This window comes from Micromys minutus (genome assembly GCF_963924665.1).
Source record: "Micromys minutus genome assembly, chromosome: 19".
NCBI lineage: Eukaryota > Metazoa > Chordata > Mammalia > Rodentia > Muridae > Micromys > Micromys minutus.
In genome coordinates this window covers 43,331,844-43,350,943 of record NC_137954.1, presented here as the reverse complement: position 1 = coordinate 43,350,943, position 19,100 = coordinate 43,331,844, and the positions used below count along the sequence as shown (strand labels likewise).

The following is a 19,100-nucleotide window of genomic DNA, read 5'->3' as shown; positions in this document are numbered from 1 at the left end:
GCACAAAAGAGTTTAAGACTGTTTCTCACTTTCTCTTTCTACTAGATTTGGTGTGTCTGGTGTTATGTTGACGTCCTCGAACCACTTAGACTTGAACTTTGTGCCAGGAGACAAATACAGATCTATTTTTTATTTTTCTATACACCCACTGCCAGTTAGACCAGCACCATATATTGAAAATGCTTTCGTTTTCCATTCTATATTTTTAACTTCTTTGTAAAAGATCAAGTGTCTATGAGTGTGTGGTTTTATTTCTGAGTCTTTAATTCTATTCCATTGATCAACCTGTCTATCTGTGTATCCACACCATACATATTTTATCACTATTGCTCTGTAGTACAGTTTAAGGTCAGGAATGGTGACTTCCCCACAGATTCTTTTATTGTTAAGATCTGTTTTCTCTATCCTAGGTTTTTTGTTTTTCAACATAAAATTGAGAATTGCTCTTTCCATGGCTTTAAGAAATTGTATTGGAATTTTGATGGGGAATAGATTGGATCTGTGAATTGTATTTTTATTTAGCACTTCCTCATTGTCCAGTTTCAGCTAAGTACTCAGGTTTCTCCCTGATGTAAACTGAGTTAAAGGGCTCACAACTCTTCTGGTATGATATGTCATCTTTCTAAATGTCGCTATTGATTCAATTTGCTAGTTTCACATTTGAAGTTATTTTTAAAATATCCAATTAGAAAATGGCTTTAAAAATACCTCTTCATCAAGATCATTCTATCCAAGTAATGATCTGAGCCATCAATGTTCTTTATATAATCAGTTTACTCCCTCTCAGAATATGGATTAGATATAGATTAGATATATAGATATAGATAGAAATAGATTTAAAGATAGAGATAATGTATCTATACAGATAATTCTTCTAGATATTTTATTTAAATTTCTCTTACTTTTTGTCAAGATTTTATTGTATCAAGCTAATAATTAAGTTCAATACATGTATACCTTTATATTATAAATTCCTCCTCACTTTCCTTTAACCAAACTTTATCAAGTTCATATATATATATATATATATATATATATATATATATATATATATATATATCATTATGTATACATAATTTTTTAGTTCTAAACACTTGTATCTCTTATATTATAAACATGTACTGAAACTATATTTTCTTTTTCAGAGCTTATTGTACCATGTATTCCAAATTAAATATATTGATATCAGGGTATTGTCTTGACATCAATAATCTGAAAAGCATTTCTGCCACAGACTTCGCACGTTAGAGGGTAGTAGCTTCCTCTCCCTGTTAAGTAGATATTCTTAAATCTTTAACAGAATACCAATAGACAGCTTACTGACTGAACCAGTCAGCCACAATATTTTTCTTCTGGAGTCATGAGTGTAACCACAAGTAACAGCCTTCCATATGATAGAATTTACCATGAGATAATATGAACACCATGTAGTAGTTTGAATCTGGGTTTGTGAATTACATTTCAGTAGAGTATTTCTCTAATAAGAAATGAGACCCATGATTAAAAGCAACACTTCTTTTGGATAACTACACAGAGCAGTTCTTCTGACTTCTATCATCTTTGCTTTCTAACAGCACAGAACATGACAGAATATGTAATCAATTCGGGTATGAGAAAATTTCCTAGTTAGAGCAGAAACAACATATGAGAATGTTTTCTTATAGTACTAGTAATAGCACACAAAATATGTCAGGCTAGACAGATCAAAGTTTCCTAGGTCTTCATATGTCATCTAGGCATTAACATTTTCTCTAGGCCTAATAGATCAATATATAATTTTAATAGATAAATTCTAAGCATGGATTTGGATTTGTACATAGTATTGAAGAATAGCTTTCTTCATGACTTGTTGACAGCAAAAATATATTTGCTATGGAGCAAGCGCCACATTGAATTCCTTCACATTTACTATGCCTTTCAGAGCATCATAACATAAGGTATGCTAATTATTATTAGCTGAGTTTCAGACAGGTGATGCTGCTTCTTCCTAGACCAATAGAATTTGGCCATAATTTGAAACTTTTTGTAGCATTCTAGATTTTAGTTGACTCGAAAAACATGGGATTTTATTGGACGAGGAGTAATAAGATCTTTTGATTAGCAAGAACTGGCATTTCATACTTGGAGCAGTGAGATCTATGAGTAATGGCATTTTATTGTAACTTTATGAAGGATCATCAAGGACAATAGCAGGAGCTTGCAATTTTTGGAAGCTGAAGGGACCACAGTAACCCAGCAACCTTAAAATGTAACTCACTCCTTGCACTTGAGCATTTTATTCTTTAGCCTGTTGTGTCTATTTGGGGTGGATGTCACCACATTATAAAATGATGTATATTATTTCCTTTTATGTGTTATATGTATTTAAAACCTTCTGTAAGATCAGATTTTTCTATTACTTAAATAAGCCTTTAGCATTAGTTTATCCCTCACATATCTCAGCTGCCTTGACTTCCCATTCCACATACACTTTAACTCTTTCTTTTCTATATGTTGTTGTGAGCACCATCAATTGAGTTAATGAGAAAAACCATTACCAATTATACATTTGATAGAGGCTTAGCATTAAGACATACATTCAAGCCAAAAAAAAAAAAAAACCAAAAAACTGAAAAACCACCATATTTTTAAAATTCAATAAAATATTTAAAAAATAATAATAGAAAACCATACATAAAATACAAGATAACATATTAAAACAAAAAATGTTTACTACCTAAAATTACCTCTTCATATTTGAAAGCAGGACATATTTCTAAACATTGAAGATGATTGTAAAAGCAATAATAACAATTTTAAAAATTCAAATACTGTATTTGAAGAAGACACATTTAGTGGCACAGTAAATTCACTCTATTCCACTTTCATTTGTTTTCAAATGACATCATTTTCCTAAAGTATTAGGAACTTGTTTTCCTCTAAAGATGATTATTATCTGTGGATTTGTATACTATTCAGGCCAGCAAAATTTGGCAACTAAATTGGATCTGCACATTAACGTAATATTTTTGCTCAATATAACAAAAGTATTATAAGATATGTTTCACCATGTGAATGCACCTTACATACCTAAATAGAAATCCATAGTCTCAGGAGATGGTCCTGGTTAAAAAACAAAGGGTTACAAAACAAAATAAAAGACAAGCACATTGGAACAAGACCTAAATGGAAGATTAATAGGTCATATAATAGGGACGAAGAAAATAAGAAAAGAAATTTCATATATATGTATTCATATATACATATATAAGAAATTGCTAGGGAACATTTTACCAATAAAGAATTTCAAAATGTCAAATTATATAAAGAGTAAACTTGTTATTAATTTATTACTTAAAATTAGAATTTATTTGTTTTGTTACTGCTTTTGTGTTTGTTGAGTTAATGATTTAAATTTTCCTCATTAAAATATGGTTTTATGATTAGAGTTGAAAAGGTCAATTGACATAATTCGATTTCAGCAATCATTTGGCTCTTTGTGTGTGTGTAAGAATGTTTCTGGCCATGCTTGAGGCTGGAGGTCAATGCTGGGTGCTGCTACTATGGGTAAGGGAATCAGAAAGACCCAAGAATTCACCTATCTCTGTATACCATGCTATTATGTGATCTTTGACAATCAAATATGGGTCATTGGTGTAGTGAATTTTCAATGGCAGTTACCTGACATCATTATGCAAAGATTCTACTCTGAATATTAGATACATATTTATTCCTAGATAATTTGCGATTGCATATTCTAGAATAGAATTAACCCATGCTTTTCAGTCCTCTGGCTGTTTTTAATGGGACCATGAATTTATAAGGAAATAAACATCAAAGAAAATGGGATTGTATAAAATTTTCCATCTACATAAATGCTATTTTTCAGTAATCACTGAAAAGCTTATTCATAGTTCTGCATTATGTTTGCTATGTGATATTATATCCATAGAATATATTTTTGAATATCACTATGAACCTTCTCTGTTTTAATTTTGTTTTTGTTTCTTCTAGTTACTGGCTGACCAACAAAGTTCCTATTAAAAGACCCAGCACAGGTCTCCTCATGTATACACTTGCCACTAGGTTCTGTGATGAAATTCATCTGTATGGATTCTGGCCATTCCCTAAGGATCTGAATGGAAAAGCTGTTAAATATCATTACTATGATGACTTAAAATATAGATACTTTTCCAATGCAAGTCCTCACAGAATGCCGTTAGAATTTAAAACATTGAATGTGCTACACAATAGAGGAGCTCTAAAACTGACCACAGGGAAGTGCATGAAGCAATAAGGCACACTTTGAAGGATAAAAACTGAACACAAACTTTTTCTAAAGATGCTTCTTGAGATTTAGAAACAGGATCCAAAAGGAAAAAAAAATGGCTGGGTTTCAGCATCCACCACTTGACTGAGTAGCTGAAATGGAAGTCTGTGTGAATCCACCACCAGCTGATGAAAAACCTGCAAAGTGCTCTAACTATAAAATATTCTGACTTCAAGGGTCCTAGTAAGTGTCACTTCCATGAAGAATACAGTTTGAATGTATTTTCAGTAGTGTTTACAAGATCCAACAGTGCACTCATCATCAGATAGCAAAGCAAATGTGTTCATAACTGTGAGGCAGCCACTGTAATGCCAAGCACACTGGAAGAGGAACCCAGGAGCACAGCTCGGCCCTTGGGAAGTTAAACATTCTTAATAGCAGAAGTGAAGAAGAAGAGAGTTCAAGCAGTGAAATTCATGACATGGAACAACCTGAAGGAGGCTTTCAGCCAGGACACTGAGAATGGCCATGTTTACATTCCCTGTATATTCTAGTTTGTCTTCTGACATTTTTCTTTTTTGGGGTTTGGGTTTGGGTGCTTAGAAATTTATTTGAGAAACAGAAATGGGAAACAAATATGAATGAGAAAAATGAACCTCAAACAGTCCTTTTGAAAGTTCTTGTGTTTTTCAAACAGCAACCACACCGAGTTTTTGCTTGTTTTTGATTTACTTTGCACAACTGTAAATCTCTGGATTATAAATCACTGGCGTAGCAGGTACCAGCTAAACTATACCACTCGGTAGCAGCAAACTCTTACAAAGGAGTGATATTTGAAAAAAGGTAAAAATCAGCAGAAAAACTTCCCTCTTGGTACCAAAGATTATATCAGGTTTCTACACAGTAAGCCACTCTCCTTCGACAACATATTCTTCACATGAACACATCTAGATGCTCTATGTAGTTAAAATTTTTCAAAATTGAACATCCTTTTAAATTTATTTCCTTGAAATTTTATAGTAATTTTCTGGAAACACATGGTCTCATAGAGTAAATGTTGGATTGATGTAGATGAAATAAGACTTCTCATTCAGTAAAAATCATCTTGGCTATTCAGGTGCGGAGATCACTATGAACCTGGTAATATTGTTTTAAAATTTCTCTCTGCAAAATAACATAATTAGCTGAGTATTGTTTTCATAACAGATTATTAATTCAAAGCAGTTTAATAATAACACATCAACATTGTTCATTTGAAATGAATTCAGTGAACACAGAGTTTTCTGTAGCTAAGAACAGTTTCATTATTACTGCTCTTTTAAGGGAACATGAATTTAGTCATAGAGTGACTTACAACTTACATACATGACTGAACCGACTGGTGGCCAGGCTTTCTGGGTTTTTTTTTTTTTTCCTTGTTTTGAAAGCAGAACTGTATTCTCACTTCTGTTTTTGCCTGAAGCAACTTATCATGACTTCCTGTTTTTTGGGGAAGGCAATCAGAAGAAAGTAGAAACAGCATGAAAAACATGTAGGTTTTGTTTTTAAGTCAGGTGATCTAAAATGAATGAAGAGCACAGCAAAGGTATACATATACATTATATATGTATTCATATTATGGACAAGGAGAGTCATGTAGTACAGTTACCAAATATTTAATAACAGTTGCAATATTTTTTTAAAAATTTGACAGAATCTCAGGATAAGAATAACATTTTCTGAGAATCCATGTTTCTATAAGAAAGGAAAAGAGAATGCATATGGAAGTTTCATAACTAGTGTGAATTATTATTTCAATATACCTTTATCTTTAAATTCCCTTTCTATTCGAGAATTTGCGAGTGTTAAATACATGGTATATAAATGTTAAATTGAAAGTCTAATATATTGGATATGTGAACACTGGGAAGTATGTAAAACTTATTTTGAACTTTATACACATCAGTGTTCCCACCAACAGCTAGCAAAAATTCCATAGAAATCCAGAAGTCAAAAGTAAATTCTTACAAGTAATTGCTATCTTGGCACTCATTCAAAGTGTGTATTTGAAAGCAGCAGCATGCGGTTTTGACAGACATTTTAAGAAGACAACAAATGTGTTCAAACATTCTAGCGGCATCAAGCACAACTCAGCCCATCACTGTTCCAACATTGATGTTCCAACATTGATGTCTATCTCTTACATGCATTGGGTAGTGCCTTTTAATGTCTTTGCATTGATTCTTCACCCTCTGTTTTGTGTTTTCTAAATGCTTGCCCAGTTAGGGAAATGTTCAGTATCAAAAGGGCTTCAGATTTGAAAGACAACCACTTTTGTTCATCTCAGGGAACTTTCAGTACATAAGAATGAATTCAATTAAAGACATTTAGTGCTCCAAGAAGAAATCTCGGGTGAGGCCATTTCTTTCTCTCACACACACCCTTTCATTTGCCATCTTAGCTCAATTCCTATCATGGCCTACTCACAGGAAGAAGGCAGGGAGAGAAGTGAAGACTAACATTAGAGAAAAGACTTAGGATTTCACACACCTGATGGCATAAGAGATTGTCACAAAATCACATTACGAGTATATACTTGAACTATCTGTGTTTTTCTCAATATGGTATGCTCACAGCTTTACTCGTTTTTCCCTTTGCTTATGATTTAATCACGCGCTTGGGAATGCCCAGGCAGTGAACTGTAAAATATCCCAGTCACTGACATAACATGATTGTTACTGTGTTTTTGACATGAACATTACATGGAAATATTCTCATTATTGTTACTTGGCATAAACTAGACCTAATAGTACGTCATTGAAAGAAAATATGAATCAATAATAGATTTTCAGGGCAAATCTAGTTATTCAGCCCACAGGAACAGGGAACATAATGTGGAATTTTTTTTTCACTGGGAGAAGGTCCTGGGCATTGAAATGTCTTCATGTGCTGTATATCATATGAGCTGTATATTGATTGTTAATGAAAATCTCCACATATATCCTTACAGAAATGCTTTATTTAACAAATGGTAAGGGTAGTGTATAGACAAGGGAGTTACTCAGTTACTACTCAAGAAAGGGTAAGCAGAGTAATTTATTTATAGTTGTGCCAATGAGTCATAATATATGTTATGTGATATTTGGTTCATGGAGTTGTTTTCATGTGACTATTATAAGGAGTATCTATAGTTGTGGAAGGGGATGGAAAAAGTTGTGTATAGTTAGCTGGTATCTCTACAAGTTTGAAAGTTTCCCCATTAAATGTTATCAATATACCAAGGTTTTAATAAAAACAAGTAAGGGTAATTTGTATTTGATAAACAAACTGCAAATACAACCCATCTAGAAATAGATATTTTATTATATATGTGCTATAAATATATCTATATCTTACAAATAGACATGTGTGATGCATATATACCATGATATATATGTATATCTGTGTGTACACACTGAATCTGTAATATGTGCACAACTAGATGTGTGTTATATTGATATCTTCAGGGTCTGCACTGTGACCTGCCCTGGAGATCATGATCACTTTAAAAACAGAAGTTCTTTTGAAACTTCATTAATACTCTGCTTTAAGAAAGACCTTCTTTTTAGCTGAATTATATGTTCTTTCCTAGAGTAATAGTAAGCAACGAGTATGTGCAAATCTTTCAAAACAAAAGTAAAGAAAAAATATCTTCAAGGTGGCAATGTATTTAAATTGCGTTTTTCTGATTGTGGGGTCTAGGCTGTGTGTCCCTCTTTTATGTAGCACCTTTTAAGACATACTGGTTTTTTGTGTGTAGGTGAAAGCACAAGTGTTTTAAATGTATATAACAAGAAGAAGAAGAAAAGAGTTTACAGACAGCTTTGCTGCATAAGATAATTGCTACTGAGTCTTTCTTACACCGTCTGTGGAAAGGAAGGATGAAGCTTACTCTGCAGGTTTATTCTGTTCAATAACGTCTTTTGTTGATTGTGCACAGCAATGAGCTATTCCTGCTTTATCATTTGTACAATTGTATAATAAATTACATTACTTGTTTTTCAATTTTTCTCTTATCTTTTATATCTACGCCTTTAACTTTGTGGCTTATTTCAATACTGGGTGACTGCATTTATGAAGTTTTTATTACTGCTTGAGTCTTTTCCAATTTCAGCCTCACTGATTGACAATTGATTTAAACATTATTTTAAACACATTCATTGATATATGAGTAATTTCAATAGCAGCATGAATCTCAGGAAGCCCTCAACAGCTTGGGGGTGGAATATTCTCTGTGTGCTTTGGAGTCTGGGACCTTCACTCCATAGGTTACTACTACCATGTGTTTTCTTTCCTTCCCCTCCCTCCCTCCCTTCCTTCCTTATTTCTTTCTTGCCTTCTTTTTTCTTTCTTCCTTCCTTCCCTCCCTTCCTCCCACCCTCTCTTCTTCCTTCCTTCCTTCCTTCCTTCCTTCCTTCCTTTCTTTCTTTCTTTCTTGATATTTTCTTTGCTTACATTTCAAATGTTACTCCCATTCCCACTTTCCTCTCTGAAGTGCCCCTATCCCTCCCCCCCACGACTCTATGAGAGTATTCCTCCACCTGCCACCCACTCTCTCCTATCTCCCCACCCTGGCATTCCCCTATGCTGGGCATTGAGGCTTCATGGGGCCAAAGACCTCTCCACTTCTTGGACTAATTCATGCTTCCACCAAATATTATAGCTGAGTCATTTGCCCTCCAAGCTAAAGCACTTTTACACACAGAATTTCCTAGGGCTACCTGTTAACATGCCACTTCATCTGCAAATTGCTGCCATTTATTGCTGGTCTTCCAGAAGATGACTTAGAAGGACATTTTACTTAAATCATTTTCCAGACCTTTCAACAACTTACAAATCTATGTTTTTAGTCATTACCTATTTTGGGGGGAAAACACTTTAAAAGTAAATTTTATAAGGTACCTTTTAACATCCAACTATTATGAGTCAAATGCTACTAGACACAATCACGAAACTATTAGGTATGGTTGATAAGCCTATATGCCATTTTATTTTATTCTTTAAGTTTTTATACCTACATTTAGCTCTCAGTATTGATAAATAATGTTCATTTTATCTCTTTCTGTTGGAATAGTCAGTTCACATGCTGAATTCCAGGTCTGATGGTGTGCAACAACTCACAAAACATGTAAGTGTTGGTGACTTCGAATCCATTATATAAAACTATTTCACTCTCAAATACACACATCTTAATGTATGTTTTAATTTAAAATATATTTGAGTGTCTCAATTGTGACTAAGACCTGTCATTATTCTTTTTAGTGTATAGTTAAATGTGCTTTGCAAGGGACTAAAATGGCATGTACTAACACAGTTCTAGTGTGTACTCAAAAATATTAAGCATAATAATATGTGACAGACTCTGAAGAACAGTGAAATTAAGCAGAAAATAAACTAATATGCCACGTATTATATTTATAGTAAAAACAGACTACTTGATTGCTTATAGTATTTCAATATTCATTAAGCTCATTTGTGTTTCACCTATATCTTATTAACAGTGCTTAAATTGTCTACACTTTAGACCAAATACCTTTCTGAATATTATAAATGTTATAATAGTATTAATTTATATATAACATATAATGCATAATACATACATATATAGTATATATATATATATATATATATATATATATATATATATATATATATATATATATATACATACATACATAAACTGACTTTATTTGAATAAAACATATAAGACCTAGGTACTGTCATTTTAAATTGACACATACTATTTTAAAGATTATGAGAAGTCTTCAAGAAAACATGACTCAGAAGTAAGATACTGGGGACTTGAACACATTAGCCTTGGGACCTTTTCTTTTCTGGATCTTGGTACTATCTTCTCTCAGAGCTGCTTCTTTATCACTAGCAGTGATGTGGTTAGAGAAACTTTTGCAGTAGATGATGATCAACACAGAGAACCCACAGCTGGTCAATGTGGTCAGCCCTAAATAGGACAACTGTATCAAAATCCTTCATCAGAAATCTCAGGGATCATTGTAAGAAGAGAGGAAGTACCCAAAGCAAGGTAGGACTACAAGAAAAAAGCTTCTTCTGACAGTGCATGGCAGCTGCTCATATTAAGTTCAATAGCTGTTGCAACAAACCTCATACCTGTACAAGCTCAAGCAAGATCAAAGTTCAGTATTCAGAGTGGATGTAACCACAGTGTCTCACTAGGCAAGTAACTATTAGATGATAGTTGCTAGGTGATGGCATGTCAGTTTCTCTAGTTTAGTTCTAAGTAAGTGGAGTATGCTCCAGCGTTAAAGCCACGCCTTCAAGTATGCTTCAGGTCAAATTGGACCTGAGGGGTAAATGAATAAAAGCACATTATTTTTTGGTAGATAGGGAAGTAGAAGGTTATTTTGAAGCTCTCCTAACAGTAAAAGCTTTGTTTCTCCTCCATGTTTCCTGACTCAGGCATTTAAAAAATTTAGCAATTATGGTCTTACTGTCAAGTTCTGACAATCTGACCAAAAGTGTGCAATCTATGATGTTTGTAATCCATCGGACCTCATTGGACAACAACTCAGAAGTATCCCATACATGGCACTGAGCCTTTGTGCGTGTGCGTGTGTGTGCGCGAGTGTGTGTGTGTGTGTGTGTGTGTGTGTGTGTGTGTGTGTGTGTGTGTATGCTGGGGTTTTTATTGGCTAGCTTCCTTAATAGAGGGAAGCAACATTTAAGCTAACACCATTCTCAAATAAACATTTTTAGAGACTTCACAGTAGTAGGTTAACCCCTGACTTTTTTTGAAAGCCCATTAGTCCTGTCTTTATGTCCCCTCTTATGAACTTGCCTTCCCTCCCTGATTCCAATTCAACACCCCTCTTCCATATTTTCCTTTGTTTTGTTTATACCAGTGAATTCTATCTTCAATTCCTGGAAAACTTATTGCTTCTGTGACTCCTTACTATTTTCCTGATATCTGTGGAGATTCCATATGAGACAACATATCTGAAGACTCAGAGCTGACGTCAACAAAATAAAAATAAATATACATCCTTTTGGTTGTGGACTACCTCCCTCAGTGTCATTATATCTACTTCGATTGCTTTAATTCTGAATTTCATAAATTTATTTTCATTAATATTTTAATAATATTGAATTATAGAAATATATCAATTTGATTTTTTCCATTTATCAGCTGATGAATATCTAGGCTATTTTCACTTTTAGAAATTTTTAATAGTAATCAGTTAAACGTTCAATATCTGAAATTCCAAAAACAAAATCCAATGAAAGTATTGAATATCAGTATATGTACTTATTATTATTATTTTGCTTCCAGATCACAGAGTTACTAGAGCTTACTGATTTTTTATACAATTACCCATGTAGAACTTCTGAAAGTAAATATGTAAATAGAATAATCAATGAATTTTCCTAAAAATTCCATGCTATGGATGACAGCATTATAGTTCTCCAAGAAAATTTAGAAAATTTATTAACACAGTGGAATAGCTTATATCTGGCAACATATGAAGCTATTTCTTTAATTTTACAAGTCAGGTAATTTTAAATAAGTTGTATTAGCTTTGATATTACTTTTTGTTGGATCACATTCTGAAATGAAATTTTAGTATAAGAAAAAAATACAATCAGTAAATAAGTTACATTTTTATAATTTGATAAATAAGTAAAAAGACAAAAAATAGACGTGAACCTGTTTGCCTTTGTGTGTAGTTACATGTGTGTGGGGGTCAGGTAATTGCTGCACTAACCCCTCAGACACTGATCTCGGTCAAACAGGTATGGTTTATGTAATGCACACTCCAACACTGACCTGCGATCCTGTGCAGACTTGGGAGTGAACTTCAATACCAGCTAGAATCCTATAGAGCATTTAAGCCTGAAATCCATAAACGTTTGTGACAAGCTACTCCCCCAGTCAGGATTTAGGATAGAGAATTTTCTTAGGAACGTGTCAATGCACATTTATTCTGTTTCCATTGGTTGGGGTGTTCAACAGTAACTGGGGGCTGGCCTTGCCTACCAGTCATCTTTTAACCAGCCAACCAAGATGTACACATCCCTTTTTGTCAGGTAGGATGCCAACTCCCAAGGAGGTCTCGGGAATTTAAATTAAACTTTATTTTACCCATACTCAAAATGAAAGTCTTACTGCCAGTAGCTTCTTAAATGGCATCAGTGTCTTTCCTATGTTGAGATTCATCTCAGGAGCAGATTATAAGCTTAAAACTTACACATAAGTGTGAGAAGTGTGACTGAACGATTAGTTTTGGTTCAAGATTATTGTGGGTAGCTACACACAACAGTTCTCACTGACTTTGTTGTAATTGGTTTCCGAGAACGCCAAAGCACAGAACATAACAGAATATGCTATCAACTAGGGCATGAGAAAGTTTCCTAGTAACAGTATAATAGAAACTTTCTTTGTAGTGTTAGTAACAGCTCAAAATACCTTCCTAGACAGGCACTCATTTCCAAAGCCTTCACAGGGTGTAAATGTACTATATATATGTGTGTGTACATATATGTGGGGTAAAAAGGAAAACTTCTGGTGTGATTTCTTATGTACTTTATCCCGGCTTTGAAATAGTCTCTTAAAAAATGTCTCTTCTTTCCTCAGATAAAGTGATAAGAGCCAGAACCAAGCTGAGGGAATGTGTGGCATGGGATAAGCCTAGAGAGTTTCCTTTTCTCTTCTAACTGTTCTCTGGCTAGACCTGGAAGCTGGAAACAGATACCAATGCCCCACAAAAATCAACCTTCATTTTCCATTCTCCTTTGTTACTGAAATATGGCCACCAACCCTGCTATAAAATCTTTGAGCTACAATCTGTCTTGCCTGCAAAATGTTAGTTCAACTGTGTCACATGACTGTGGTCGTATTCAACCAATGTCTAATCTGACTTATGACATACATACTCCATGAGGAGGAACACCAGCCTGACACTGCTTGTACAGCTAGGAGGCAGAGACTAAACGGCCCAGAGACCTGGGGTGAAATTAAGTTTACTCCTCTAAAAAGATCCAAGTATAACAATAAAATTACTCCTAATAATATTCGTCTGTATGAGTGTCTTATCCAGTCATCACCAGAGAGGTTTCTATCAGCACAGAGGATCACATATGTAGAGACCTACAATGAGACATTTTCTGAGAGATAGACTAAGTCGGGGGTCTTCAATTTCCTCCTCTCAGAACATAGAAAATCCCATGGAAGAGATAACAAAATGAATCTATAATCCAGCAGTGATGGCGAACACAGCCCTGTGAATCAGCTAAGCATGGTGTACATAGCTCACCAAGACTGAAAGAGCAAACACTAATCTCAAACAGGTCTGTATCAGGTTCTTTGCTTGTTTTATAACTATTCACTTAGTATTTTTTTGCAACTTCTGTGAGAATGAGTTGGCCTTTGACTCTCATATCTGCTTCTTGAAATCTTCTCCTCCTTTTTGGTTGTGATGTCCAACTTTTGACATGATAGTTTTTACTTCAACTTAATATATTTTATATTATTACACTTAATTGTTATTTCTTAGAAGCCGGTTCATTCCTAATGAGAAAGAGAAAGGTTATGTATCTGGAGAAAAATGTTCCAGGGAAGATCTGGGGGGAGTAGAAGGAGAGGAAACTACAACCAAGATTTATTAAATACATGAACAAAAGCTATTATCAATTAAAAAAAACTGATCCTGACTTGAGGCCATTTATGAGGAATCTTACCATTAAGCAATATTGTTCAAAGACTCCTCATACTACCTTATACACACCATACATGCAGCGTTGCAGGAAGGATTAGGTGCTAATTTGCATTTTCTATAACCTTGTATCTATTGTGAAGTATTTCCACTTTCCACCTTCTGTCCAGCACTGCTTTCTCAGCCCCAGGCTCCCTATACCACACAGATGGGTTGAATCTAAGCACATCTGCCACTGTTGCCAAGAAGTAAACACACTCAGCTGAGAGCAGATGTTTTCTAGGAAAGGTCACTACCATCAAAGCTGCTCAGCTCTGGCTTCTGTGTTAGTTCATGCTTCAAGCTTGGCCATAGCCCTTTCTGTCCAAATAGATCACTTGGCTCTTACATATAGAACAGTAACAGAAGTGATGTCGGTTCATTCACCGGATTCTGTCAGGCACAGGTATATAGAAATATGAATAAAGAATGTCCCTGTAGATTGAGGACTTTTGTTGGTTTATTGTTTTAATAAAGTTTTGTGTTAACTTTAAGAACTCATTTAGATATCTTTTTAAAAATATAAGTCTTAAAAAAAAAGAATAAAAAAACTACTTTAACAGTATAATTCAAGTTGGTGGTTTTCAGTGTCTTAAGAATTGTTTGCATTCATAACACTAATTTTGTTTTTTCTACAATACAAAATGCTAGGTATTTTTGTGGCATAAATTTACTATACAGATTATGTTTACATATATTTCTTCACAGTTTATCAACTTGTTTTCAACATAAATGTATGCAAATTGTGATTACATATAAAAATTTAAAAACACTTCATCTATAAAATAATTATATTTATTCAGCATGTATGTAGGATGATATCATTATAAAATAGTGTGAATCCAGCCTATCTCTGGATGAGAAGACAAGGTGGGGGCAGGGAGGCTCTAAAGTGGAAGAGGAGGAGAAAGCAGAAGATTTGAAAAGAGGCAACATAGAAGTAGACATGGATATTTTTATTGGCACATCTCTAGATGAATAAGGTTATGATTATTTCTATGGTTTTCTATGGGTCAAATTATCTTATCTAGGTGGGAAGTTTATATCTTTGTCAACTGGTTGTAAACTTATTGTATAGAGGGCCTGTGAATTGAGAATTTAACATATAAACCTGTTTGATAAATTAATGATGGTGAAGTCATGTCCTACATAAAACAAGAAGTTACCATAAAAATAAATTAATATTTTTGAAATTAGCCATTATATAGGTTTTAATTTGACTACTTTAGTATATATTTTATGTGAGCAACTTGAATCAATGTACCACAAAAGAAAATGTCTAGGTTCTAAGTAATAAATGTTTAATCAGTTTTTCTATTTATTGTAGTGTGATATTTCAAGTATTATTTGAAAACCTAAAAATCAATTATTCCCAACTTACTTTTTTTTAGGTTTCGGTTAATACATAGTTTGAAGGGCTTTTATAGGAGATAGTTTAATTAAAAATATTGCTTAAAATATGAAGTAAGGAACCAGGCAAAATACGACAATATGTGAGATAAAGTACACATAAAGACATGTTGTAAATTGACTGGTTCTATACATTGGTATTCAGTCTTACTTGAATAATTGAGTGGCATTGTGAGAAGACATTCACTCAAGGAATAAAACAATAAATAAATTGTTTATCAGACCCTGCTTTCCTCTGGCTATTTTTAAAAATAAATCTTTAAATATCTTGTTGGTCTACAAATGTAGATTTTAAGATATACCATCATTTTTTTTTTCAATGTTCAGTAAGATAGCTTCTGAATCTCAGTTATTTAAAGGGAAAGCAAAGAGTATTTGGGAGCCTGGATGATAAATGCAAGGTATTTTTTGATTTAGGTTTTTGTTTTCTATCAAGTCTAATCCAATGACCAGTTTTATAATTTGGTACAAGCCTGCTGGATTACCGAAGGCAAAGATGATCTGTTGAAAACCAGAATCCCATTCATCTTAAACCACCCCATCCACTGCTGTGCGTCTGCGATTGCCTCGTTAGTCCTGACAGTTCTTCAAGAGTCTGAGAATTTACCTAGATTTTATTCACCAGACATTGACAGGCACTGTTGTGGATTGATACTTTTCCAGAAATAAATCACCAGGAGGAACTAAATGAATCTGTTGAGTTTTAGACTTACTCTCCCTTCTAGGTATTGGACACATAAAACCTCTTCTTGCTAACATCAGTGTCAGTTACCTCTGCCAGAATGAGAACTCTTGTATCTTGACTATTGACATAGTGTCCCGAGAAAACCCAGTTTAATGAAGCTGCAGTCTTAGCTTTAACTTCAGCAAGATATTTATTGTGTGCCCTGGAAGAAATCAGGGCTTCTAATTTAACAGAGTTTGAATCATGAGAAATAGAAACAAATTTCCAAAAATGCATTATTTAAAGTTTTGAGAGGTCATGTTTGTAAGGACTGAAGTTAGATACGAAGGCTGTTCATTTAATACATATATATACTGAAAAGTACATCCTTGTAAACATGCATAATGTTTTGACCATGACATGTTATTCTGCTGAGTATTTAAGTATTTTATGCCACTCTATTAATTAGGCTACCACACTTTTTTCTGAGGAAGTACATAGTGAAAGAAATGTATCCCACAGCAACATCAATGTATCCCTTTTTTCTTCTTAGTTTTTCTTTTAAGAAATTATTTATCTCAGATAAAATGAATTATAGAACCCTTTTCTAATGATCTATAGATTTGTAAGTGCCTTCAACTGACATGGTAAATGCAGCAATTGCATTTTATCCACATATAAATTTTGCATTTTGGTCATGAATTCTGATAAGGTTAAATTATGGTCTCCTTCAACATGAATTGATCTAATATAACCCTTTTCATTTCACCATGACTCTAGAGTTGTTCAACTTAGCTTGCTGTTATCCTGGGTATCATTGCGCCTGTTAGAGACACTGGCAGCTAGTCCACTCAACAATTGGAGTAAAGAGGGAACCGGCAGTGCTAGATCTAGCAACATTTCTTCCATCCTGCCAGTCTAGAAAACCTGTTTATGGTCTCATTGAACAGTTCATGAATTAAATAAGTGTCTTTATTACTAAAAGCAACTTTAGTAAGATTAAAGAATCTTTATCTTATTAAAAGAAGAATGCAATTAATTAGGAAAATAAAACATTATGCCAGTGAAAAAGTTTCTACCTGACCTTAGTTGATACAGTACTCATGTGAGCAAATGACATCAGATAACTGGAGAGACAGAGAGAGAGAGAGAGAGAGAGAGAGAGGGAGAGAGAGAGAGAGAGAGAGAGAGAGAGAGAGAGAGAGAGAAAGGACAGTGAATGATGGAATACTGGGAAAAGGAGAAGTCAATAGGAGGTCAACAGGGTGGAGCAGTAAGAGAAGAATGAAAACTATTAACAAGAATGAGAGATGAAGTAAGAAAGTGGCAATTGAATGGGAAGATAGGGAGAAGTCTGGTATTACCTAATCAGTCATAAAAATAATTAGGTCATAGTGGGAACCCTCTTTGTTTCTTTTTTCCTTCCTTCCTTCTTTCTTTCCTGTGAAGCAAAAAATGTCTTAATTAATGTAAAATAGTATGTTAACTAAATTGTACTAAATATTATTGTAGATTGTGCCCCATTCCTGTGATAAAACTTTGATCTAAGAAAGTTAGTAATGAAAGACTTATTTCATCATATATGTACAAATAACAGTTCATTATCAAGAAAAACCAAGGGAAGAACTCAAGCATGATATAAAAGCAGAAAACTTAGAGATACATGATTACGGGCTTACTCCCTGAATCATGTTCATCTACCTTATAGAGCTCAGGGTCATTTGCCTATGGTTGTCACAACCCAGAGTGGACTGAGGTCTTCTATGTCAAACACAAGTCAATAAAATCTAAAACACCCAGGACTACAGACTAATATGATTTGGTTATTCTTCAACTGCAGCATCCTCTTTCCCATTTGTCAAGTTGACAACCAACACATGAATATTGACACAAGAAAATATTGAGGAAATTTGGAATCGATGAGACCTCTTGAAAACTATTGTACTCACTTAGTCAAGAGGTAATTTTGGCATATAAGTTAGTACTGAAGAGGCTGCCCTTTTTTGATTGAATGTTTTTAGATCTTTTGTCAAAGATAAAGTGACCATATGTGTGAAGGAACATTTCTGGGTTTTCAATTCTGTTCCACTGATCTACCTGTCTCTCTCTGTACAAATACCAAGTGCTTTTAAACACATTATCTTTGTAATATAGCTTGAGGTTGGGGATGGTGATTCCCACAGAAGTTTTCATGTTGTTGAGAACAGTTCTCACTATTCTATGATTTTTGTTATTCCAAATGAATTTGCAAATTGCTCTTTCCAACTCTATGAAGAATTGAGGTGAGAATTTGGTGAATATTTCTGAATCTATAGATTGCTTTTGGTAAGCTGGCCATTTTTACAATGTTGACCCTTCCAATCCATGGGAGATCTTTCCATCTTCTGAGATCTTCTCCAATTTCCTTCTTCAGAGATTTGACGTTCTTGTCATACAGTCTTTCATTAGCTTAGTTAGGGTCACACCAAGGTATTTATATTGTTTGTGACTATTGCCGCCTCTTCTACAAATGGTGCTGGTTCAACTGGCAATCAGCATGCCAAAGAATGCAAATCAATCCTTTCTTATCTCCTTGTACAGAGCTCAAGTGCAAGTGGATCAAAGATTTCCACATAAAGGTATGCTGAAACTATAAGAAGAGAAAGTGGGGAAATGCTTAGAACACATAAACACAGGGGAGAATTTAGTTAACAAGATACCAGTGGACTATGCTCTAAGAACAAGAATCGATAAATGGGACCTCATAAGACTGCAAAGGTTCTGTAAGGATAAGGACACTTTCAAGAAAACAAAACTGCAGCCGACAGACTGGGAAAAAATCTTTACCAATCCTACATCTGATGGAGATCTAATTGTCTGAGGCCAGCTTGGACACCCAACAGGTCCTACTGGAGCTGGAGCAAGGATTGAAAGAAAAGAGACAAGTTAGTTCAAGTTGCAGCATGACTTGAAGGCCTGGACTTGAGGCCTAAGCCTTAGGGCCAAAGCTTGGTTTAATTCTCTTTTTAAATCACTTTAATTACATGCAAAAAGG

General features: G+C 34.3%; 1 protein-coding gene across 3 annotated transcripts in view; it reads left to right on the top strand.

Moving 5' to 3' along the window:
• The window catches only part of ST8SIA4 (ST8 alpha-N-acetyl-neuraminide alpha-2,8-sialyltransferase 4), a gene marked incomplete at both ends in the record, with an annotated part of 76,799 nt that extends 72,523 nt beyond the window's left edge, over window positions 1–4,276 (top strand). For all 3 annotated transcript variants that reach the window (XM_080933047.1, XM_080933048.1, XM_080933046.1), the window contains one exon: window positions 3,994–4,276. In XM_080933047.1, coding sequence (XP_080789173.1) covers window positions 3,994–4,276 — 283 coding nt within the window. The remainder of the gene's footprint in view (window positions 1–3,993) is intronic.
• Between the last annotated feature and the right edge of the window lie 14,824 nt (window positions 4,277–19,100).